The 24935-nt window shown below is 43.7% G+C and overlaps 1 protein-coding gene across 1 annotated transcript; it reads left to right on the forward strand.

Annotated features, from left to right (window-relative positions):
• The first annotated feature begins 555 nt into the window (after window positions 1-555).
• DHRS13 (dehydrogenase/reductase 13) lies at window positions 556-23663 on the forward strand. The gene is made up of 5 exons (XM_077294319.1): window positions 556-792; window positions 14580-14698; window positions 17342-17465; window positions 19263-19574; window positions 19932-23663. Exons 1-5 carry the CDS (start codon window positions 660-662, stop codon window positions 20192-20194), a joined length of 951 nt encoding a protein of 316 aa, XP_077150434.1. The 5' UTR covers window positions 556-659; the 3' UTR covers window positions 20195-23663.
• The last annotated feature ends 1272 nt before the right edge of the window (window positions 23664-24935 follow it).

The raw sequence follows: 24935 nt of genomic DNA on the forward strand, positions 1-24935 counted from the left end.
TAGTCACAATCCCAATGGTCACATCCAGGATGGGGAGGTGACCGGGCCGCCCTGTGTGAACACGGCCCTACTGCAAACCTCTGCGCTTTTCCATTGCTTTGGTGGTTATCACTATCACAGATGGCGGTCGGTACACGTGATCATGATTGCTGGGCCATTACTCCAGGTTTTCCATTCTAAAGATGGGATTTTTATAATTGTCTATGGTAGCGATGTCTGGGCTGATCTCTCATTTCTGTCCATTCTAAGGAAATCCTCTGCAGTATATATGATCTACACACATATCAAGACTAGGCAGAAACAATGAATTATCTAACATTTTATAATATCTGCACAGTTGTGGGTATCATTATCTGCAGCTTATACTCATAGAGCAGAGTGACTATAAATGACGGATCAGATGTTCGCTCTGGGAATATCGCACCCTGAGATGGGATCAGAACACACGGGGAGAAGCCATCAGCGCCGCAGGCGTCAGAAGTGTGTCCCAGTCAGGCCGCCGTCCGCAGGAAGCAGCCGCTTATAATGGGTCGTGCAGGGGATCGCAGTTACATAATGACAGCGGGGCGGGCGGAGGAGGAGGAGAGTCAGTGCTGGGCAGTGACAGGACGCAGAGCACAGACAGGACGCAGAGCACAGACAGGACGCAGAGCACAGACATGGCCGCGGCGCTGCTGCTGCTCCTCTCCGGGATCGCACTCCTGCTCTATGTCCTCATCTACTACAACTTCATCAAAGGCCAACAGTGCGGGAGTGACAGCAGCCTGGCGGGGAAGACGGTCATAGTGACAGGTGAGCGGCCCCTGTGCACATCGCCCTGCTCCGCATCGGCGCATCTGGGCTTGTATCTGGCACATGCAGAGAGGTAGGGAGCCAGATGCAGAGACAGTCGGGGGGATCAGATGCAGAGAGAGACGTAGGGGAATCGGATGCAGAGACGTAGGGGAATCGGATGCAGAGACGTAGGGGAATCGGATGCAGAGAGAGACGTAGGGGAATCGGATGCAGAGAGAGACGTAGGGGAATCGGATGCAGAGAGAGACGTAGGGGAATCGGATGCAGAGAGAGAGACGTAGGGGAATCGGATGCAGAGAGAGACGTAGGGGAATCGGATGCAGAGAGAGACGTAGGGGAATCGGATGCAGAGAGAGACGTAGGGGAATCGGATGCAGAGAGAGACGTAGGGGAATCGGATGCAGAGAGAGACGTAGGGGAATCGGATGCAGAGAGAGACGTAGGGGAATCGGATGCAGAGAGAGACGTAGGGGAATCGGATGCAGAGAGAGACGTAGGGGAATCGGATGCAGAGAGAGACGTAGGGGAATCGGATGCAGAGAGAGACGTAGGGGAATCGGATGCAGAGAGAGACGTAGGGGAATCGGATGCAGAGAGAGACGTAGGGGAATCGGATGCAGAGAGAGACGTAGGGGAATCGGATGCAGAGAGAGACGTAGGGGAATCGGATGCAGAGAGAGACGTAGGGGAATCGGATGCAGAGAGAGACGTAGGGGAATCGGATGCAGAGAGAGACGTAGGGGAATCGGATGCAGAGAGAGACGTAGGGGAATCGGATGCAGAGAGAGACGTAGGGGAATCGGATGCAGAGAGAGACGTAGGGGAATCGGATGCAGAGAGAGACGTAGGGGAATCGGATGCAGAGAGAGACGTAGGGGAATCGGATGCAGAGAGAGACGTAGGGGAATCGGATGCAGAGAGAGACGTAGGGGAATCGGATGCAGAGAGAGACGTAGGGGAATCGGATGCAGAGAGAGACGTAGGGGAATCGGATGCAGAGAGAGACGTAGGGGAATCGGATGCAGAGAGAGACGTAGGGGAATCGGATGCAGAGAGAGACGTAGGGGAATCGGATGCAGAGAGAGACGTAGGGGAATCGGATGCAGAGAGAGAGAGACGTAGAGGAATCGGATGCAGAGACCTCAGGGGGTCAGATGCAGAAACGTAGGGGAGTCAGATGTGGAGACAACATTTGAGTATGCTGATACCATGTGTGTGGGAAAACTACTGTTTTGGCGCATGGCAGGCCTCCATTTGACTTTTTGAACGTGAAAATGAATGGAATTGAGAGTGGACACCATGTTGCGTTTGAAGATCCCATGATGTACCCTAAACAGTGGAAACCAGACCCCTCAAGGAATTTACCTATATGTGGTGGGCACCTTGAGCCCCCAGATGCTTCACTTAAGTTAATGATGTAGAGCCCTGAAGACTTAAAAAAAAAAAAAAAAATTCACACCAAAATGTTCCTTTAGCCCCATTTTTTTATTTTCACAAGGATAATTGGAGAAAATGAACTCCAAAATGTGTTGTGCAATTTCTCCGGAGTACACTGATACCCTACATGTAATCGGGTAATACTTTTCCGGCACAGTGCAAAGCTCAGAAGGGAAGGAGCGCCAGGTTATAGTGCAGGGTGTACTGTTGTGGTTTGCGGGTGACATGACTCGCTGGGAGAGCCCCTGTGGTAGCGGGGGTAGATCCATTAAAAAATAAAATTGAAAATAGCTCATCTGCGCTGCCACATTGGTTATGGTGCGGTCACTTTTCTTCTCTTCCGGCCCGGTGTCAGCATTTTCTGATCCTGTTATCTGTGACCTTTGGATGCTAATAAACCATAGTGTGAACCCTGCAGCTTCTCAGTCTGTGGAATATTGGACTTTTCCAGCAAACAATATGGACTGCAGGCGCTGATAACGGTTCAATGCCCCCGATGTTTACAGCCGGTCACACCGTGGACCACAGAAAGCACTGCAGACTCCGTGCTTAAGGCAGACCGTTACCTCGTGGTCAGAGGCCAGTCTATTATAAGTGTGCGATCACATCGATGGCCCATAATCTGAAATATTATACATATTTACTTTCACTTGCTTTGAAACGTTTGAATTTCATTAATATCTCACTGATCACAAGAACGGGTTCCTACATTTTTTAGAAGATTGAGTTTCATGGAACCCATAAACATGAAAACAAGGTTAATAATATAACTTTTATTACAATCTTCAGTTTTACTCAAGTTATTTGGTGCAAAAATGAGTACACCCCACATCAAAAAGTACTACATCTGGTATTTTTTTATGACCTCCATGATTTTAAAGGACGGCACCAAGTTTTCTAGGCATGGAATGAAGAAGTTGAGGACTTCTTGCACTTCTATCTTTTTCCATTCTTGAAGAACAACCTCTCTTTGAGCCTGGATGATGGATGGAGAGTGGTGCTCTACTTGTCTCTTCAGAATTCCCTATAGGTGTTCAGAATCACTTTCATTCTTCTTCTCCTTCTCCTTCTCCCCTCTTTGCTGCTATTGTCTTATTTTAAACATCTACAGCTTGTCCCTTGTGTTTTGTGTCCCTCTTTTCCCTGGGTATTTGTTTCCATCTGGAGCTTATTTTAATCAATCCTTGTAATTAATAAAATAAACTATTATTTTTCTACACAATTTGGGTTTTAAATTCATTTTTTCTTTCTCGGTTTATGATTCTAAAAGGAAGCTAATGATTTTCTGACAGATGTGTTGTGCTGTACTCAATTATGTTGAGCACTGTATATGTGTATACTGATGGAAACACACAAACTTTGGGGGGGGATTATGGGCTATCCTTGTAATTATACATTTATAATGTGTTCCCATATACCGGCTTCTGACCACAAGGTAAATGTCTGCATTAAGCACAGAGTCTACTGTGCTTTCTGTGTTTCATAGTGTGACTGACTATAAACATTGGGGGCATTGAACTGTCATCAGTACATGACAGATGTACAGTGCCTTGAAAAAGTGTTGATACCTCGTGAACTTTTCCACATTTTTTTTCAGGTTACACCCGCAATCTCAAATATACTTTATTGACCTCTTATGTGATATACCAACACAAAGTAGCAAGTATTTGTGTAGTGTAAAGAAATAAATTGATACATTTTTTATGGAATGTGAACCTACACTTTAGTTTCAAGTCTTTTACAGCCTCTAACAGGTTTTCCTCCAGGATTGTCTTGTATTTAGCTACGTCCATCTTCCCATCAACTCTGACCAGGTTCCCTGTCCCTGCTGAAGAAAAGCATCCCCACAGCATGATGCTGACACCACCATGTTTGATGGTGGGGATGGTATTTTCAGGGTGATGTGCAGTATTCGTTTTCTGCCATACATAGCTTTTTGCATTTAGCCCAAAAAGTTCTAGTTTAGCCTCATCTGACCAGAGCACATTCTTCCAAACAGGACTTCTTATGGCTTGCTTTCAAAAATGGCTTTCTTCTTGCCACTCTTCTAGAAAGGCCAGATTTGTGGCATTTACAACTAAGAGTTCGCTCACACTAGCATATCAAATTGGACAAGTGCGATGCAATAAAAAGAAAAGGTATTGCGCACTGTCCAATGGGATGTCAGTTTAGGTGGATGGCCATGTCTTGGTAGGTTTTCGGTTATGCCATACTCCTATTTTTGGATGATGCATTGAACAGTGCTCTGTGAGATGTTCAGAGCTTGGGCTGTAAAAAACCAAAACCCTAACTCCGCTTTATTTTTCCCCACAACTTTATCCCTGACCTGTCTGTTGTGCTCTATGGTTTTCATGATGCTGTTTGAGTCTTAATCTTCCCAAACAAACTTGTGAGGCCTTCACAGAACAGCTGTAGTTATACTGAGAATAAATTACGCACAGGTGGACTCAATTCACTAATTGTGTGTCTTCTAGAGGTAATTGGTCACTCGGGATTTTATTTAGTGGTATCAGACTATGGGGGCTGAATACAATTGCAAGTCACTATTTTCAGATTTATATTTTTTTCGCGGTATAACATTTTTAAATTTGTGGGTGTAACGTGAAATTTTTTTTACAGGGTATGACTACTTTTTCAAGGCATTTGCAGTTCGTAGAAAAGCCTTGAAATGCAGTTCATTGATGTTGTCCTGGGGCGGTGCAGGGATAAAAGCTGTGCTGGATACACCCAATACTTGCATATTTTTCAAGGCACTGTATTTATTATACATGTTTCAACACTAAAATTGTAACATCAAGAAGAAAAATTTGTGGCATTATGGAATCACAGGATGGATAGACCTGCTAGTGATATGCAAATGATGAAAAATTTGGAAACCATGTTTTCCGAATTTTTCAATTTATTGAGTTTGAGTGCCACTCACAGAAATATACACTCGCACGCACCTTGTGTGCTATCGTTGAGGTTATTAATTGTTGTCTGAAGAATGTTCCATCACGCTGAATGCTCTTTTGCAAATTATCAAGATCCGTTGCTGGCAGTGCCTTTTGCAATTGCCTACCAATGACGTCCCAGATGTGCTTGATGGGAGACAAGTCCAGAGACGCTGCAGGCCATGATAGGATGCCTAAATCATGCAGGCAGCTTATAATAACACAAGAATCGTGAGGTCTGTCATGGTCAGGTAGAAGAAAAAAAAAAAAAGCTCTTGCAACACTTTTGGACCCATCGGTACAACCATTTCTTCTGACCAAATCAATATGAACGCCGAGCTGTTGGTGTATGGGTAAAGAAGATTAGAGGGGTCTGTCTAATGTACATCATCCCACCCTTCCTTTCAGGAGTAGGACCAGTGTGACGTTCTCTCCGTAAGGCTTCCTTGTATTTTCAGATTCAAAGAATGGTGCATAGTGATCCATTCTGTACTGCAAGTGAAATTCGACATCACCTAAAAAATGTAAGACCTCAGTGTCTACACAAACCATCAGAAGACATCTGCATGACATTGGGTTACGAGCCAGATGTCCAGCCTCAGGTATTCCACCGACCTTGTCACTGGTCTTAAATGCTATGGAGCAGAGAAGAACGCAATGGAAGCTGGAATGGAGGTCTGTCCTCTTCAGCAATGAGTCCAACTTTTGTCTTGGATGAAATTATATCTGGAGATTGGTTTGAAGACCACATGGGTAGTGTCTTGAAGAACACTTCACGAGGTAATGTGACCATGTCCCTGGAGACATTTTTCAACAAGACAACACCAAGTCATGTGCTCCTATTCCAGTATTTATCTCAAGACTTGTCTCCCATCGAGCACATATTGGACGTCATTGGTTGGCAATTGCAAAGGCGCTGCCAGCAGTGGATCTTGAGGATTTGCCCACGTGCATTCAGCGTTGCCAAACATCCTTTACTCAACTGTTAGTAACCTCAACGATGGCAGCCAAGCCGTGTAAGTGCTGTTATTTTAGCATGTGGTGCTAATACTCTATACTGAATATATTGAGATGTTTTGAAACTTTTTGCATGTCAGTAACATGTCTATTCATCCTGTGATTACCAGAATTCCACAACTTTCTTCTGGCACTCCCAAGGCACAGTTCACACCAGGAAAGATTGATGTCACTGGCAGCAACCAGTTTTATTGATTCCATATATAAAATTGACAAAAGAAAAAATACAAATGTATACAAAATATAATTCTAGGCCAGCTGGCCGCTAACTGGTCACACAAATTGTGACTCATGAGAGCTGGGCGTAGTGCACAGATTCCCCAAACAAAAAATGCTTTACCCACACAGCATTTATCCCAGGAGCAGAGAGAAAGCCATACTCTTGTGGACTCTCTGGCCTTTTTAGGCCACGTGCACATGTTGGGTGCTTGAATTTTTTTACATCAGTATTTGCAAGCCAAAACCAGGAGTGGAACAATACTAAGCGTGTGAACGTGGCCTTATACTATTGCTGAGCATTGCAGGTGATTGGCTCAAAATATCAAAAACACCCAGTTCTTGGCTGGTTTATTTATATTCTATAAGACAGGGACATATTCATAAAGTTGGCCATTTTCATTAGACTTTTTATTTTTGTGGTTTTTCCAAAATGTGGCAAAAAAGGCAACTCCTGGAACAACATCCTTACATTTTCTCCTTCGTGGGACTTCTGTTTTTTTTGTTTTGTTTTTTTGTTTGTTTTTATTGAAGCACATTAGTCCCAATTCATCATGTTTTGTTTTGTTTTGTTTTTCTTTCTAACACACGTTCTTGTGGTTTTCACTGACACTTTTTTTTTTGCACCAAATTCTTCAAAATGGTGCACCTAGTTCATGAATTTTGCAAAAAATCAGTGATGCTCTTTATTTTAGTATGTTAACTTGTTTAATAACCCAAAAAGATGTATGCTATGCAAAAATAACACAGGAAAAAATAACATGAGCACAATATTACAACTTTTTAAAAAGTTGAGATTTATGAATTGTCAGAAAACTTATGCCAGTGCCTGGCAAAAGTATTCGGCCCCCGGGAACTTTTCAACCTTTTCCCACATATCATGCTTCAAACATAAAGATACCAAATGTAAATTTTTGGTGAAGAATCAACAACAAGTGGAACACAATTGTGAAGTTGAACGAAATTTATTGGTTATTTTTAAATTTTTGTGGAAATTCAAAAACTGAAAAGTGGGGCGGGCAATATTATTCGGCCCGTTTAGCTTAATACTGTGTTGCACGACCTTTTGCTGCAAGTCACTTGGGGTATGTCTCTATCGGTTTTGTACATCGAGAGACTGAAATTCTTGCCCATTCTTCCTTGGCAAACAGCTCGAGCTCAGTGAGGTGTGATGGAGATCGTTTGTGAACAGCAGTTTTCAGCTCTATCCACAGATTCTCAATTGGATTGAGGTCTGGACTTTGACTTGGCCATTCTAACACCTGGATACATTTATTTGTGAACCATTCCATTGTAGATTTTGCTTTATGGTTGGGATCATTGTCTTGTTGGAAGACAAATCTCCGTCCCAGTCTCAGGTGTTTTGCAGACTCCAACAGGTTTTCTTCAAGAATGGTCCTGTATTTGGCTCCATCCATCTTCCCATCAATTTTAACAATCTTCCCTGTCCCTGCTGAAGAAAAGCAGGCCCAAACCATGATGCTGCCACCACCTCAGACAGACTGTCCCACCTCATCTCTGCAGTTCATCCAGAGTGATCATGGGCCTCTTGGCTGCATCTCTGATCAGTCTTCTCCTTGTTTGAGATGAAAGTTTAGAGGGACGGCCGGGTCTTGGTAGATTTGCAGTGGTATGATACTCCTTCCATTTCAATATGATTGCTTGCACAGTGCTCCTTGGGATGTTTAAAGTTTTGGAAATCATTTTGTATCCAAATCCGGCTTTAAACTTCTCCACAACAGTATCACGGACCTGCCTGTTGTGTTCCTTGGTCTTCATGATGCTCTCTGTGCTTCAAACAGAACCTGAGACTATCACAGAGCAGGTGCATTTATACGGAGACTTGATGACACACAGGTGGATTATATTTATGATCATTAGGCATTTAGGACAACATTGGATCATTCAGAGATCCACAATGAACTTCTGGAGTGAGTTTGCTGCACTGAAAGTAAAGGGTCCGAATAATATTGCACGCCCCACTTTCCAGTTTTAGAATTTCCACAAAAATTTAAAATGACCAATAAATTTCGTTCAACTTCACAATTGTGTTCCCCTTGTTGTTGATTCTTCACCAAAAATTTACATTTGGTATCTTTGTTTGAAGCATGATATGTGGGAAAAGGTTGAAAAGTTCAAGGGAGCCGAATACTTTCCCAAGGCACTGTACAATGACCAAAAAAATGTGACTCCAGTGTGTTTGGTGACAGTTTTCACCTGTACCAGACACTGACACACGTAGACACATTGAAATCTAGAAGCTGTGCACATGTGCGTGTGTTTCTACGGACTGTGTGACCCATATGTGGAAGTGTCCGTTTTTTACCAGCAGTATGGGTCGCAAAACGTCCCACACACTGGGTGATCCCGGGCCCTGAGAAGCAGCAGTACAGTAAGCGCAGTTTCCCAACACCGGGTGCTGCGAACGGCTCCCATCATTCTCCCCTGTTCTGCTGGCGATCAGGGTGAGCAGGTGAGAATGATGAGTTATATTCAAGTTAATAACAATGAGAGCACGCGGCGGCTGAAGGGACTATTACTCCCATCAGCCTACACCTGCTGCTGCTAATAACAGTGACAGCAGGAGCGGCTGATGGAAGTATTTATCACCCGCCGCCTGCGCTATAAATAAATACATTAAAAAAACTGCATGGGTTCCTGTTGTGAATTTGGATTCTGGGCTCCCCCGGTGGCCGCTTGTGGAATTGGACTTGTCATCCTCTTTCCTGTTTCACCTGATTCCATCAGTAGTGGGTGTCGCTATTTAAGCTCATTTCTCTGGTGGTTTCTTGCCGGTCAACAATGTTATCTGATGCCTCTCAGTGCTTGTTCCTGCTTCTAGACAACTACTAGATAAGTTGGACTTTTGTCCATGTTTTGTTTTGCCTATTTGTTCCAGTTCACAGCTGAAGTTTTGTTACTGTGTCTGGAAAGCTCTCGTTGATCAGGGTTTGCTACTCTGGCGTTATGAGTTAATGCCAGAGTTTAAGGTAATCTCTGGATGGTGTTTTGTTAGTGTTTTTCTGCTGACCATGAAAGTATACTATCTGTCTTCTGCTATCTAGTAATCGGACCTCAAATTTGCTAAGACTATTTTCCTGCTGCGTTTGTTGTTTCATCTGAACTCACCGTCATTATATGTGGGGGGCTACTGTCTTCTTTGGAATATTTCTCTAGAGGTGAGCCAGGTCTTATATTTCCCTCTGCTAGCTATTTAGGTCTTAGGCCAGAGCTGGGCATCTAGCGATAAATAGGAAATGCTACCTGGCTATTTCTAGTTGCGCGGCAGGCTTAGTTCATGGTCAGTATAGTTCCATCTTCCGAGAGCTTGTCCCTCTATAGGCTTGCTATGATCTCTGCCTGCAGAGATCATGACAGGTTCCCCTGTATTTTCTATAACCACCTGGGGGCAATACAAAGGTGACAGCAACCCCACAAATATGATGTGCCTTTTCTGGGCAGCTGGGGGGCCCTATATCAATGGCCCCTCACCAGCCTGAGGATGCCAGCCCACAGCTGTGAGCTTTAGCAAGGCTGGTTGTCAAAAATGAGTGGGGACCACACACAATTATTTTTAAATACCGTAAGTAAAAAAACAAACAGTGTGGGGACCTGTTGTGAATTCTGCTTTTGGGCTCCCTCCGGTGGTTGTAGGTGGTAATGCAGTTGCCCCCTGAGTTGCAGTCCTGGTCAGGTGTATCTGCTGATTGCAGTTCTGACTGGGGTATTTAGGCGTGCAGGATTCATTAGTCCTTGCCAGTTGTCCATGGTTGTTGGGAGGTTTTGGTCCTGGTTTGGTTCCTTCTGCCTTCTGCCAAATCAGCAAAGATAAGTGTCTGGTTTTGTTTCTGTGGCACACATGCTTAATAATTCTGTGCTATTCAGTGTTTTTTTGTCCAGCTTAGATTGTGTCAGTATTTTCCCAGTCTTGTTGGATTCTCTGGAGTGGCAGATATACATTCCATGTCTTTAGTTAGATTGTGGAACTTTTTGTATTATCTGCTGTGGATATTTTTGGAAGGGTTTTAATACTGACCGCTTAGTATTCTGTCCTATCTTTCCCTATTTAGCTAGAGTGGCCTCTTTTGCTGAATCCTGTTTTCTGCCTGTGTGTGTCTTCCCTCTCCTACTCAGTCAATATTCGTGGGGGGGCTGCCTATCCTTTGGGGTTCTGCTCTGAGGCAAGGTAGTATTCCTATTTCTATCTATAGGGGTATTTAGTCCTCCGGCTGTGTCGAGGTGTCTAGGGTTTGTTAGGCACACCCCATGGCTACTTCTAGTTGCGATGTTTGTTCAGGTTTTGCGGTCAGTACAGTTTCCACCTACTCCAGAGAAAGTTCATGCGGCTCCAAAGTCACCGGATCATAACAGGGACCCCTCTATGATGTGATATGATGTTTTGATCGCCTCTTATTGCATGCTATTTTTATGTTGCTGCAGCCAAAAAAAAGTAACTCCAGCCTTTTGATTGTTTTCTCATTACGCCGTTTAACAATTTAACAAAAAACTTTTTTTTTTTTTTCTGACTTTTACGGACACACCAATTCTAAATATGTATTTTTATCTGTAGTAGTAGTAGCTAAATGCTGGCTTTCACAGGAGTATTGTAATGACAGGCACAGGGGTCTTCAGCAGGCCTTCGGCTGTCATAGCAACTCGTTGGTGCCCCGCAATCGCGTGGAATGATGCACCCCCTTTCAGAGCATATTAAAGGCAACCTGTCACCCCCCCCCCCCTCCTTCAGCAGCACTAAGGCTGCATCCCGTGAAGGTGGCTCTCATGTTTAGCATCCTTAGGAATGCTGAAATATTCACTTTTTAAATTGCCCGCCATACCTCTACTGTGTCCAGGAGGTATGTTTTCTCCCCCGTGTCAACCGCCTCAGAGCCGTCAATCATCACCCTGTGTCGTCCTCCGGGTGCCGCCTCCTGTGTTCAAAATACATGCCCGACACCTGCCCTCTGCAATTATTTCTCGGGCATGCGCCATGCGCGCTGCCTGGGAACTTACTTCAGGATATCGCGCCTGCGCACAGCGGAGGCCCCAGATCCTGCCCCGCAGCGACTTCACAAATCTCGCAAGACTTCGGCACTATCTTCAATGGAGCACGGTGACCTGCTCCACTGCGCAGGCGCCAGATTCCCAGCCCCGCAGTGTGAATACATCATAACACATTGCGGGGCGGGATTTGGGGTCTTGGCTACACGAAGGCACCGGTGACTTCACGAGGAGGCGACGCACGGAGGACACGGGGATGATTGTCGGCTCTGAGGCGGTTGACATGGGGGAGAAAACATACCTCCTGGACACAATAGAGGCATGGCGGGCAATTTAAAAAGTGAATATTTCAGCATTCCTAGGGATGCTAAACATAAGAGCCACCTTCACAGAATGCAGCCTCAGTGCTGCTGAAGGTGGCTCTTTTACTTAAAAATGCCCTGGGGGGGTGACGGGTTCCCTTTAAATGCCCCCTGTCAGAGATTGAGAGTATGGCCAAGTGGGATAGTTTTATAAAAGGAAAAAATGGAGCGATCAGGGGAGCAGCGGGAATGCAACAAACAAAAAAACAAACTGGCCACTTTAGACCTGGTGATCTTCTTTAGACTTTATTATAAGGGCTGAATATCGTTTTCATATAGTAAATTATCTGGTGTTGCGCCTTTCTGATGCTCTTTGCCTCACAGCATCCTAGGAATAGATTAGGAAGCATTGTTTGTTTAATTTTGTTTATTTCAGTAGATCCTCTGCCCCTTTACTTCGTCTGTTAGGTCTTAGGCCAGGTTCGCATTACGTTTTGGTCGTCCATTAGACGGGCTACGTTACACCGCGGCATAACGCAGTGTAACGCAGTCCGTTAACGCCGCCAATGGGCGTGCGCTAGCGATGTGTCGTCATTTAGTGACGGACCCTAGGACACGGGCTGCAGCATTTCCAGGTCCGTCACTGCTAGCGCAGATAGAGCATCTGCTAACTCTATTTGCGCTAGCGCTTTATCAAATCGGCACTTGCGTTAACAGCAGCCCGTTAACGCATGTGTTGAACGGGCTGCTGTTAACGCAATGTGAACCTAGCCTTAGGGTTTGTCAGGGTTTTAAGATTGAAAGCCTACTCTTAGGATAGACTCCCACCAATCTAAAATTGATTGGCTGGGCGGCTGCACGATAGACTATCAACTGGTTATCTGCGGGTTACCTGGTATTACGCTTCAGTCTCATCTCTTATATGGAACAGAGCTGTAATTTGTAACACTGGACCTAAAAGTTAGCGGGTCAGGGGTGTGCGGAATGTCAACCCTCTGCCCAGGGTTAGTAGGTGATGGTGAGCCTGCATACACAGAGACGAGCTTGTGACTGGCAGATAAGCTGGACGTATTGGTATCATCGTCATCACATTGCTACATTGTAGTTGCATTTGGCCATCGGAGACCCTTAAAGACCCTTTAAGAAAATAATTTAGATTTGTGTTGTCCCCCACATTTATGTAATGTATTCAGACTTTATATGAGCCCATTATGGGCGTCTATTTATTATCGCCTTTGCTCCTGTTTTTTTTTTTTTGTCTAGTTTTGTGAGGAAGCGCCAGGGCGGCAGTCGTGGCCGAGGTAAAAGTCTCTTGCACACCCTGACCTCCCATCACATACAAGTCACAGGTCTCCGTTCCGTTACTACCTGTCACGTTCTCCAGCTTCCTCTCAGGACTTTCTGCACTGTGCTGCACATACTCCTCAGACGATGAAGAATAAACTGTTACAATCCAGTTCAACACTTGAACTGTTAACTTTACTGCTTCTGGTACACAGCGCATACATATCCTTTCCATCATCAGCATCAGGGTGGACATTAGGCAATTTCTCCTCTGTCCCTGTCTTAACTTCTGTCACTAAGCTCTCTTCCGAGACGGATGGGGTTCTCCGGTCTCTCAGCATCATCTCTGCTCAGTCCTGCTTCAGTAGGGGAACCTCTAAGCCGTTTCGCCCCGGTCTCGAGTACATCCACCCACATAACAAGCCGCCAAATTCTGAGTGACCTGCCCGTACTGCTTAATCTTATGGCAACTGCAGACCCACTTTCTGCACTGGCAGCACTTCTCCTGGTGTTACTCCCTGATGAGGCCCTGACCCAGAACACTGTATGACTCGGCTCTTATCTTCAACATTGTCCCCTGTCAGGGCGCTCCGCCCAACTGATTCAAATTCCAGATGTTTCCCAGGTTAATGGCTGTTAGTTCTTCCAACTTAACTATTTACAGTCTGAGTATCACTCCACCCCCATCTAGTGGGCCAACTAGGGTACTACGCTAGAAGCCATACATTACAATATTTAAAAGCATAGTAGAAAAAAGGAACAGCACAGCACTTATTACTTATCTTCGGGTGCAGGGCCCCAGGCAACCAGTCCAGTGATAGCACCAGATTCACAGAGATTCAAAGAAGAGGCAGCACTCCATTAGTTCAGTGAAAGATGTGGAAGGTTTAATCGACCCACATAGCCGGGCGACGTTTCAGCTCCAACTGAGCCTTTATCAAGCTTGATAAAGGCTCAGTTGGAGCTGAAACGTCGCCCGGCTATGTGGGTCGATTAAACCTTCCACATCTTTCACTGAACTAATGGAGTGCTGCCTCTTCTTTGAATCTGTGAATATTTAAAAGCATATAGAAAATCATACAATGAACTTAAATAAACATTAAATATACATAAAATATTTCAGGACTGTAGTCAACCCCCTTACATGTTCACCTTTTGTTGTTTGCACCCAATTCATTATTCTGTTTTGAACTTTTTGCTTGGTCATTTTATTTTATTTTTTTGCTTTGTGGGCAGAGTTTAGTGATTCCAAATGTTTTCGCCTGATTCATCAATTGTGTCTTTTTAAGCAGCAGAATTCAGCCCAACTTCACTCCAGTGACCCACCATCACCACCACCGGTGTATCTTTGAGTGCGTCAGTATCTTGGTGATAAGTCGCAAAAGAAGCTTAAGATGGGGGGGGACATTCAAATTCTTGAATTGTGTGCACCAATTCGGTGCCAAAAACAGGAACTAATACAAAGGTAAAAAGGAAAGTGACTTAAAAAAATGGAAATGATGATAAATCGGTGCATACATTGTTAGACATCTGTCATTATTTGTGACACATTCATGAATGTAAAGTTCCTGACTCCATGTTACATTTGTATGTACAGGGGCAAGTACTGGAATTGGCAAAATGACAGCACTAGACATGGCCAAGCGAGGAGCTCGGGTGATTTTGGCATGTCGTGTGAAAGAGACTGGAGAAGCCGCTGCGTACGACATACGGACAGTAAGCAATAAACGCCACCGATTTGTAGACATTGTATTATTTCTGTTGAGCTATTATATTGTTAGAATTTCTTAATCAATTTTTTTTTTTATTTAAGAATGTATTGATATCAACTGGGGTTGTCACACAACTTTACCAAACCCCTAACAAAATACAGTTGCCTGGTTCTGCAGTAAACTATTACCTACCCTGTAATTAAAAAGGTCTATGCACGCAGAAAAACAGTCTGTATCCATTATTTTTTTTTTATTTATTTTTTTTTTAAATATGCAGATCAAGGTCTTGCCATTCAAGTTAATGAACCAGTTAAAATAATGGATAGCACTGAGATGGCATCCTTATGACATCTGCGTGCTGTCCATTTTTCGGTAGTTTAGTGAGCAGGAGTAGCTTGAGGGGGCAAAAAAAATTCTTGCATACAAGAGAAAAGACGCCACGTGGATGGTAAAAATGAACACACAGTCCAAAAATGGATGAAAATTGGATCGAGCACACACAATAAAAGATGGACTTCTGAATGAGACCTTAAAGGGGTTGTCTGGGCATACGGAGAGGTCCTCAATATCTGTGTAAATCTGATACTTTGCGCTACCACCGATCCGTAGTCGTTACACTGGCGGCTGGATGTGAACACTTTGAACGGATCTGTTGAGCGGCCTCTGCTGGCTTGTGCTGCCGATTCTTTCTAATAGAAGCTGTTCTGCAGTAGCCAGCAGAGGCTGCTACGCTTTGGCCAGAGCTGTGCTAAGCAGCTCCATTCAAAGTGTTTTCGTGCGGCCACCGCCGGAGCAAATAAGAGCTGATTGTGGGGGCACCGGGTGTTCGACCGACACCAATCTGATATCGATGACCTATCCTGTGGACAGTTAATACATAATGAATGTCCTGATAACCCCTTTTAGTATAACAGTATGTATGACCATTAGCAGCAGACTGGAATCACATAAAGGGCTTTGTTCACATCTGCATCGTATAATGGAAGCCACAATATATTACCAAATCCATCACACAATGGACTCCGACCGTGCATGGCTGACCTTATTGATTTTATAATGAGATCCGGAAACAAAAAACCAGGTTGCATACTAATTGCAGAACAAATTGCGCAGAGATATGCAATGAATCCCAAAGGGAAATAACCAACTCCAAATATACATTAAATACAGGAGAATATGGAGTAACTAGGATAAAAAGAATATTTTATTGTATAAATATATATGACAAGTCCTAGAAGTAAGTAAGGTGCATCAAAGATAATCAGCGGTGCCAACTAACAGACCAACATGATAAATAATATATCATTCGAATTACAGAGGAAGGAGCCCTATATCTTAACAATAGCTAAATCCATAAAGCCAAGTTGATGCCTTGACTGCTGTTGGTGGCAGAGGCTCAAAAGTTGGTGGTAGCGAGTCTTATGTGCGGGTATGTCTGGTGTGGGAACTCTTTTCCATGTTGCCGGAGGACCAATCTATTGCAGAGTGCACGCTCTGCAGTAAGAAAATAAGTCTTGGATATCCTGGCACAAATTGATGTGAGCACATGAAGCGACATCACCTGCTCTTGTGGGGAAAGCAAGCAATGTGAGCGGGGCTCAAGATGTCCTCCTTCTCTTGATGGTCTTTCTGGTAGCCAAGCTGCTTCTTCAAGTAGCGCCTGGTCATAGTTATCATCCCAACCATCATGCTCATCTACTTGCTGCTTTCTGTTCTGCTCCCCGTCTCTCTTCCTTATGTTGTTGGATTGTTGGAAGGACCCTACATAGGATTGGGTTCGTGCACAGGGCTGGGCAGATAAGGGGAACATTTTTTTTTCAAAAGAATATGCTTTGCCTTTCATGACCGCAATTTTCTTTAACCAAATTCTATATTTTTTTTTTAAATGAGGAAATTATGATATTTTGTGTTTCAACCGGTAAAGTTTCCCCAGAATTGCACAGAATTGGGCCCAGGCCAAGGATTGGGAACATAAAAGGCTGTTGTAATGTTCTTTTCCAGCACTAAATCACATGGTTAGAGAGTGATCACACCAGAAATCAAACCCTGACTCTGGTTCCTGTGGTCTGGACTCCTTGTTTGGCACAGAAAGTAACAAACAAAATTTGTCAAGACAGAAAATGTCAGAGACCCAAGAATAGATGCTTCCTGGTGTCTGGTCCGGGTGCAGAGGCTCCTGCACAGGAGAGGTTTGAATGCCTTGTAACGCGGTGACGAAATAAGCCGCATTCATACTTCATTTGGTCCCCGCTCGTATTTTGGACATTTGGCATATTAGGGAATATGTGATATATTAGGCTGTAGCTACGCAGTGACTTTGGCTGCTACACAGATCATACGACCACAGATTGCTATATGGAGCTGCTACAACGCAACATCATGCAAGTGAATAGGGTCTTTGGGAGCCAAACAGTACTGCAACCATGACCTGCAGGTCGGAATAAATCCAATTAATTTAATGTATTTTGTGAATTGCTTGCCATGGTACCGTGCAATTATTCCCTTGGATTTTCCTGCGATTTAGCAGCAACACCCAACGATCTTTGGCTAAGTGACCTGTGTGGCAGCCAGCATTGCCGTGTAGCCCCAGCCTAAAGATTTAGAAGTGATCCTTACTGATATCCTGTGTATTTATTTGTTTCTCCAGCTATCTGGCAACAATCAGGTGCTGTTCATGAAGCTGGATCTGGCCTCCATTGCATCAATTAGGTCATTTTGCAAGACGTTCCTGAGCAGTGAACCTCGTCTGGACATACTAATAAACAATGCGGGTGAGCTATCAGAATCACCGGAACTCTCCGTCCTGACGTAGTCCTGTCCTGTACTAGGTGCCTTGGTCGTGTAAATATATACAGTGGGGCAAAAAAGTATTTAGTCATTCAGCAATAGTGCAAGTTCCACCACTTAAAAAGATGAGAGGCGTCTGTAATTTACATCATAGGTAAACCTCAACTATGGGAGACAAACTGAGAAAAAAAAATCCAGAAAATCACATTGTCTGTTTTTTTATCATTTTATTTGCATATTATGGTGGAAAATAAGTATTTGGTCAGAAACAAAATTTCATCTCAATACTTTGTAATATATCCTTTGTTGGCAATGACAGAGGTCAAACGTTTTCTGTAAGTCTTCACAAGGTTGCCACACACTGTTGTTGGTATGTTGGCCCATTCCTCCATGCAGATCTCCTCTAGAGCAGTGATGTTTTTGGCTTTTCGCTTGGCAACACGGACTTTCAACTCCCTCCAAAGGTTTTCTATAGGGTTGAGATCTGGAGACTGGCTAGGCCACTCCAGGACCTTGAAATGCTTCTTACGAAGCCACTCCTTCGTTGCCCTGGCGGTGTGCTTTGGATCATTGTCATGTTGAAAGACCCAGCCACGTTTCATCTTCAATGCCCTTGCTGATGGAAGGAGGTTTGCACTCAAAATCTCACGATACATGGCCCCATTCATTCTTTCATGTACCCGGATCAGTCGTCCTGGCCCCTTTGCAGAGAAACAGCCCCAAAGCATGATGTTTCCACCACCATGCTTTACAGTAGGTATGGTGTTTGATGGATGCAACTCAGTATTCTTTTTCCTCCAAACACGACAAGTTGTGTTTCTACCAAACAGTTCCAGTTTGGTTTCATCAGACCATAGGACATTCTCCCAAAACTCCTCTGGATCATCCAAATGCTCTCTAGCAAACTTCAGACAGGCCCGGACATGTACTGGCTTAAGCAGTGGGACACGTCTGGCACTGCAGGATCTGAGTCCATGGTGGCGTAGTGTGTTACTTATGGTAGGCCTTGTTACATTGGTCCCAGCTCTCTGCAGTTCATTCACTAGGTCCCCCCGCGTGGTTCTGGGATTTTTGCTCACCGTTCTTGTGATCATTCTGACCACACGGGGTGGGATTTTGCGTGGAGCCCCAGATCGAGGGAGATTATCAGTGGTCTTGAATGTCTTCCATTTTCTAATTATTGCTCCCACTGTTGATTTCTTCACTCCAAGCTGGTTGGCTATTGCAGATTCAGTCTTCCCAGCCTGGTGCAGGGCTACAATTTTGTTTCTGGTGTCCTTTGACAGCTCTTTGGTCTTCACCATAGTGGAGTTTGGAGTCAGACTGTTTGAGGGTGTGCACAGGTGTCTTTTTATACTGATAACAAGTTTAAACAGGTGCCATTACTACAGGTAATGAGTGGAGGAAAGAGGAGACTCTTAAAGAAGAAGTTACAGGTCTGTGAGAGCCAGAAATCTTGATTGTTTGTTTCTGACCAAATACTTATTTTCCACCATAATATGCAAATAAAATGATAAAAAAAACAGACAGTGATTTTCTGGATTTTTTTGTCTCAGTTTGTCTCCCATAGTTGAGGTCTATCTATGATGTAAATTACAGACGCCTCTCATCTTTTTAAGTGGTGAAACTTGCACTATTGCTGAATGACTAAATACTTTTTTGCCCCACTGTATACTGTAGGTGTAATGTGCCCATTTACCTAAAAAGCTGAGAAATGGCCCCAAAGGTCCAGATATGACAATATTTATGGATTTCATCAATGACCATTTTCTTCACTTTAGGCATTGAAGGTAAAGGCAAGACTGAAGACGGCTTCAATTTGGTCTTTGGCGTCAACCACTTGGGTCATTTTCTGTTGACTCATTTGCTTTTGGATCGTCTCAAGCAGTGTAGCCCCAGCCGTATCGTGGTTCTTGCCTCCAGTCTTCATAGCAAGGGAAGAATTGACTTCAAGAACCTAAATCCATCTGGAGAATCATGGATGGAAGTTATCCAAGCATATTGTGACAGTAAACTCGCCAATGTTCTGTACGCTCGAGAGTTGGCCAACCGATTACAGGGCACCGATGTCACTTGCTACTCCGTTCACCCGGGTAAGTGCCACCTGAGCGGTGTTCTTTAGCGGAAAAAGGGCTGACCGTCCACAACAAGCCAATGGTGGCTTTATGGTATGCTCTTCTAAAATGTAAAATCCAAGAATAATCCATTGCTTTACAAAGTCTAGCAGAGAATTTCAAAGTATATATCCTGTAGGCACTACTCTCTCTGCTCCACATTACCTTATGGAGATTTTATTTCCTACAAGCAATGGTGTTAGGGGAGAATATAATATGGGAGTAATGAAGCATATGGCTCCATAATAAAATCAAAGGCCACAGGGTTTCAGATAGCGATGACTTTACTGAAGTCTTATTTTCTGCCTTGGACATTAATATCTTTCCTTCTTGCAGGTGTGGTACGCACTCATCTAGGACGCAACTTGCCACAATGGCTCATGCTACCAATTTACCCCATTGCTTGGCTCCTGCTCAAGAACCCTATGGAAGGAGCTCAAACTTCTATTTACTGTGCTGTCCAAGAGGGAATCGAAATGTACAGCGGGCGCTACTTTGCCGATTGCCAGGTTCAACAGGTCAAACCACATGCTCGGGATGATGCAGTGGCCAAGAAACTGTGGGAAGTTAGCGAAGATCTCCTTGGGTTAACCAAATAAATGTTCCCACACTTCCATTAATCTCAGGGCACAACATATCTCCTCCTAAATCTATACATATTCCTGCCATTTAGAGGCGTGATGTAAGGTCGCTCTATACTGGTTATTCCTAAGCTTTCATGTGGAGGTATGGAAACCGTGTAGCACGGCTGCTCGACCGTTCCTGTAGCTCTCCCTTTTCGAGGTCGGATCTTCTTTTTTTTTCTTTTTTTTTTTAAATTGGGGCTAAAAATCAGTTTTGCAATTATCTTTCGTTAAAGTGTATGTCTTCTGTCACTAGAAAACTATTATAGGTTAGGACTCCATTACATGTTTTTGTTGATAACTGCAGCACGGACCACCCACACCCTGAGCTGCCGGCTGCACTAGCCGTTATCCTCCAGTGCTTTCATAAACCAGAGCTGTAACCGCCCTGGAGGCCCAGAAGTACAAGGTGTTCAGTGCTCCGAGACCTGACCGAGGTAAGGAAGGCCATGATCCGACCACCACGGAGCAAGACACAAGTGGAAACGTCAAGGCTGGGAAAAGAAATATCTGAAGACAGATTTTAAAAGGTTTTATGGGCTGATGAGACTAGAGTAACCCCCAAACCGACCAGATGGATGAGCCTATGGCTGGATCAGTAACTGGCACCGACCTCCACTTCTACTCAGACACCAGCAAGGTGGAGGTGGGCACTGCTATGGGATGGTATTATTAACCCCTTCACAACAATTGCCGTACTAGTACTGCGCATGTTGTATCTCCCCCTATGATGTGGGCTCTGGCAATGAGCCCACATCTTTTCTGGCACATGTCAGCTGTTTTGAACAGCTGACATGTGCTCGGAACAGCCGCTTGTGGAATCGAGATCACCCGCGGCTATTAACCCGTTTAAATGCCGCTGTCAAACTTTGACAGCGGCATTTAACGTGTGGTTATAGCAATGGCATTGGAAATCCGCCCATTGATGGGTCGGCATGACAACCAGAGGTCTCCTGCAGACCTCTGATTGTCAATGCCGGATTGCTATGAGCGCTGCCCGGTGGTCGGCGCTCATAGCAAGTCAGCAATTCTGCTACATACAGGCGCCTCTGATTATCGCCGGTGTGTAGCAGAGCCGATCAGGTTATGACAGCTTCTAGTTTCCCATGGAGAATATTGAAGCATGCCAAAAGTTAAAAAAAAAAAAAAAAAAGTTTAAAATATTTAAAAGAAAAACTTCAAATCGCCCCTTTCAAAATTAAAAATAAATCAAACATACCCACATTTGGTATCGTATTCAGAATCACCCGATCTTTCAATATAAAAGAATTAACCCGATCGCTGAACTGCGTGATGAGAAAAAAAAATCAAAACGCCAGAATTGCGGGTTTTTTTTGTTTTTTTTTCGGTCGTCGCAATATTGCATTAAAATGTAATAATGGGCGATCAAAAGAACATATCTGCACCAAAATGGTATAATTAAAAACGTCAGCTCGGCATGCAAAAAATAAGCCCTCACCCAACCCGAGATCACGAAAAATGTAGATGCTACGTGTCTAGGAAAATGAGTAGGTTTTTTTTTTTTTTTTTTTTAACAAACTTTGGATTTTTTCAGCACTTAAGAACCTAGATTGTTTGGTGTCTATGCACACGTAATGATCAGGAGAATCATAATAACAGGTGAGTTTCAGCATTTGGGAACATGGTAAAAAAAAAAATACCAAAAAACGGTTGTAGAATTGCTCTTTTTTTGCAATTTGACCGCACTTGGAATTTTTTTTTTCCCGTTTTTGAGTACACTATGTGGTAAAACCAATGGTGTTGTTCAAAAGTCCAGCAAAAAACAAGCCCTTACATGGCCATATTTAGGGAAAAATAGAAACGTTATGGCTCTGGGAAGAAGGGGAGCGAAAATCGGAAATGCAAAAATGAAAAAGGGCTGTGGCGCAAAGGGGTTAAAGATGAGCTAGTTGGACCTTTTCAGATTGAAGTTGGACTCAAAACTCCCAAGTCTACTGTCACTTTTTAGAAGATGCTTTCTTTCAGCAGTGGTACAGAAGATCATCTGTAGCTTTCAAGAAAACCATGATTTTTTTTTTATTTATTTTTTTATGCACGACTGCTCCCATCGCAGCATCGAAATCTCAATTGCTTGACTAGTCATTTCTTGGCCCAGTCTTGCCGTTTGCACTTGCTTAGTTGTGGTCGTGTCTCAGCCTCCTTACCTCGACCATGTCTCTGACCACTGAACACTTAGTACTTCTGGGCCTCCAGGGAGGCTGCAGATCTGGAATATGGCAGCAATGGAGGATAATGGCTTCCTTGTGTCTTCACATTTGATTCTTCTCACAACTTTGGCAGTCAATGCGTGTCATGTTTTTCTTTGCTACCCTGTTGAATATTTGTATCAAAACTTTTGATTTTTCGGTGATCACACTCCAATGTCTCAGCAATTACAGGAGTGCTCCATACTTCTGTATGGCTTGTAACAATTTTTAACTTTTAAGAGTCAATTAAATCTTATTTTTATGCCAAAAAAAATATGTAATGCGGATGGGTGTGGCCCCACTGCCCCACAGGCTGGGCTTACCCTGGAGGGGTTAACTAAGCGACTACCTGATATTCACTACAGCCCCAGAAAGTGAGGATAGGTTTGGCCGGAGGTAGTCAGCGAGAACCACTCCAGGGCAGCCCCCGTGTCTGCAGCAGTTGATTGGAAGGTCAAAGACACAGTTACAAGATACAGGAGGACAAAGCCAAATAACGTGGTCAGAGAATCGGGGGTCAGGGCAGGCAGCACAAGATCAGAGTATAAAGCCAAGGTCAGGAGCAGAGAGGTCAGACAGGATAGGTATACAAGACGGGTCGATAACGTGCACCCACAGGATCCAGAGACATGCAACTGGGAACCAACAATGGAGCAAGGAGTAGTGGGAGGAGCAGCCTAATATATATCTTGCCTGGCACAGTATTGGCAGGGAAAGACTAACTCTAAAGGACACAGCAGGGTTAAATTCCTGCGGGATCTGGCAATGCCTCTCTAAAGCCAGGTGGAGACTCTCTAGTAGCAGAGCTGGCAGTGAGCGCAAGGCAGCTCAGGGAGATGGTCTGACGCTGGGAAAGCAGAGCAGTGAACACAGTGAGTAGGGCGATACTGAGAAGGTGTGCAAGACACTGGCTTGACAATATGGTCAAAGTACTCTGTTGTGTAATATTTCTGCACGTTATTGTATATTGACTTTTCTTTTGTAAGTGGAGGTACAGTTTAAAAACTTTGCACCCTTTGCAGCTTTTGAGTTGCACTGGTTGCAGAATGAGTTGACTGAGAAGCCAACGGTAAGCACACTATGATGGCCTGGAAGGGAGTTTGACACTTGTCTTTTCCTGAACTCTTCTCAGCTGTTTCATGACCACACACTACTTCAAAGTTGAATGTGCAGGGAAACAAAGGGCCTGTAAAAGCCAAAAGGTGCAAACATTTAAAAAAAAAAAAAAAAAAAAAGAAGCTATATGTAGCAAATAAAAAAAATTGTTTGGACCAATCAGAATGAAGGGAATATAGTGATTAATAGGACACAGAATATATCCGGATCTCGTGGTGCTCTACTTAATGTAGGCACATGAAATGAAAATCCAAGTGTGAAGATAAAATGGTACTCGCCATCCATAAAAACTCAATAGTTCATTGTTTTTCCATTAAAAAGGGAGCAAACGAGCCATTTTTTTAATGGAAAAGTAATGAATTATTGATTTATTTTATTTTTTTATGGATGTGAGTGCCTCTTTATCTTCAGGAACTGGCTTTGTTCGTTAATTGGATTCTTTATTAGACTAAATACATTATATATAATCTGTGATTTTTTTCTTTTTAATCTGCTTGCTATGTATTCCATTTATTATTTAAATTAATGAACAATTCCAGTGCTCTGGCTATATCAGCGTATATGAGGGGGGGATGGAAGAGAGATTTGTTGGCCGACGGCTATCTAAGGTGTATGGGCACCATTACTGAATCTATGCAATTAATTGGAGAGGGGGGACCTATGTAATTTTATATGTGACACTTGCCTCGACTAACCATGCCCATGGTCTCGTGACCCAAACTCAGCAGCCTGATATTTGCTTATGAGGCTGATTTTTGTTTTTGTTTTTTCACGGCTGGTCCGTACATCAGTCTGTATCCGGACCATGAATGGCGGACTTGTGGAACCAGCTTAAAATGATCTAACCCAACTAGCATTTTATATCTCTACCAGGACAATGTTGTTTATTTCTATTTCTTTCATATATAAAACCTAAAAATAGAAAAAAAAAGTTATGATTAATAGAAAATAATCGGGAAATCTGTGACCTTGTTGACTACTACTATGTTACCGCAGAATCGTATTCTATTGACTTAACTTATAAAAAAATGCTAAGTATTTAAAATGAAAACTAAAAACAGCACAAAACTTAGATATACTTGTGCTTTCCAATGTTAGGCTGTAGCATTTTCTGTTGTTCTTCAGCCAGGAGCTGGAAAGGGAACGATTTACGTAGCTGGTGTTCAAAACACATTTTGCACAACACATAGCTGCGCAAACATGGGGACTTTGGGTGTTTTTTACGCAAGGTGGTTGGGCAACTTTTTGGAAAGCAGGTGAAGCTTAGCAGGAAGGGAACAAAGCCCTAAAGATTCCCTATAATTTATGCCCCTGTGTACTCCAGGAGTGGAGGACGTTTTCAGATGCAGCAGAAAGGTGCGCCAATGTTTCCCACATCTTACGCCAGCAGACTC

Source organism: Ranitomeya variabilis, chromosome 3 (genome assembly GCF_051348905.1).
Source record: "Ranitomeya variabilis isolate aRanVar5 chromosome 3, aRanVar5.hap1, whole genome shotgun sequence".
NCBI lineage: Eukaryota > Metazoa > Chordata > Amphibia > Anura > Dendrobatidae > Ranitomeya > Ranitomeya variabilis.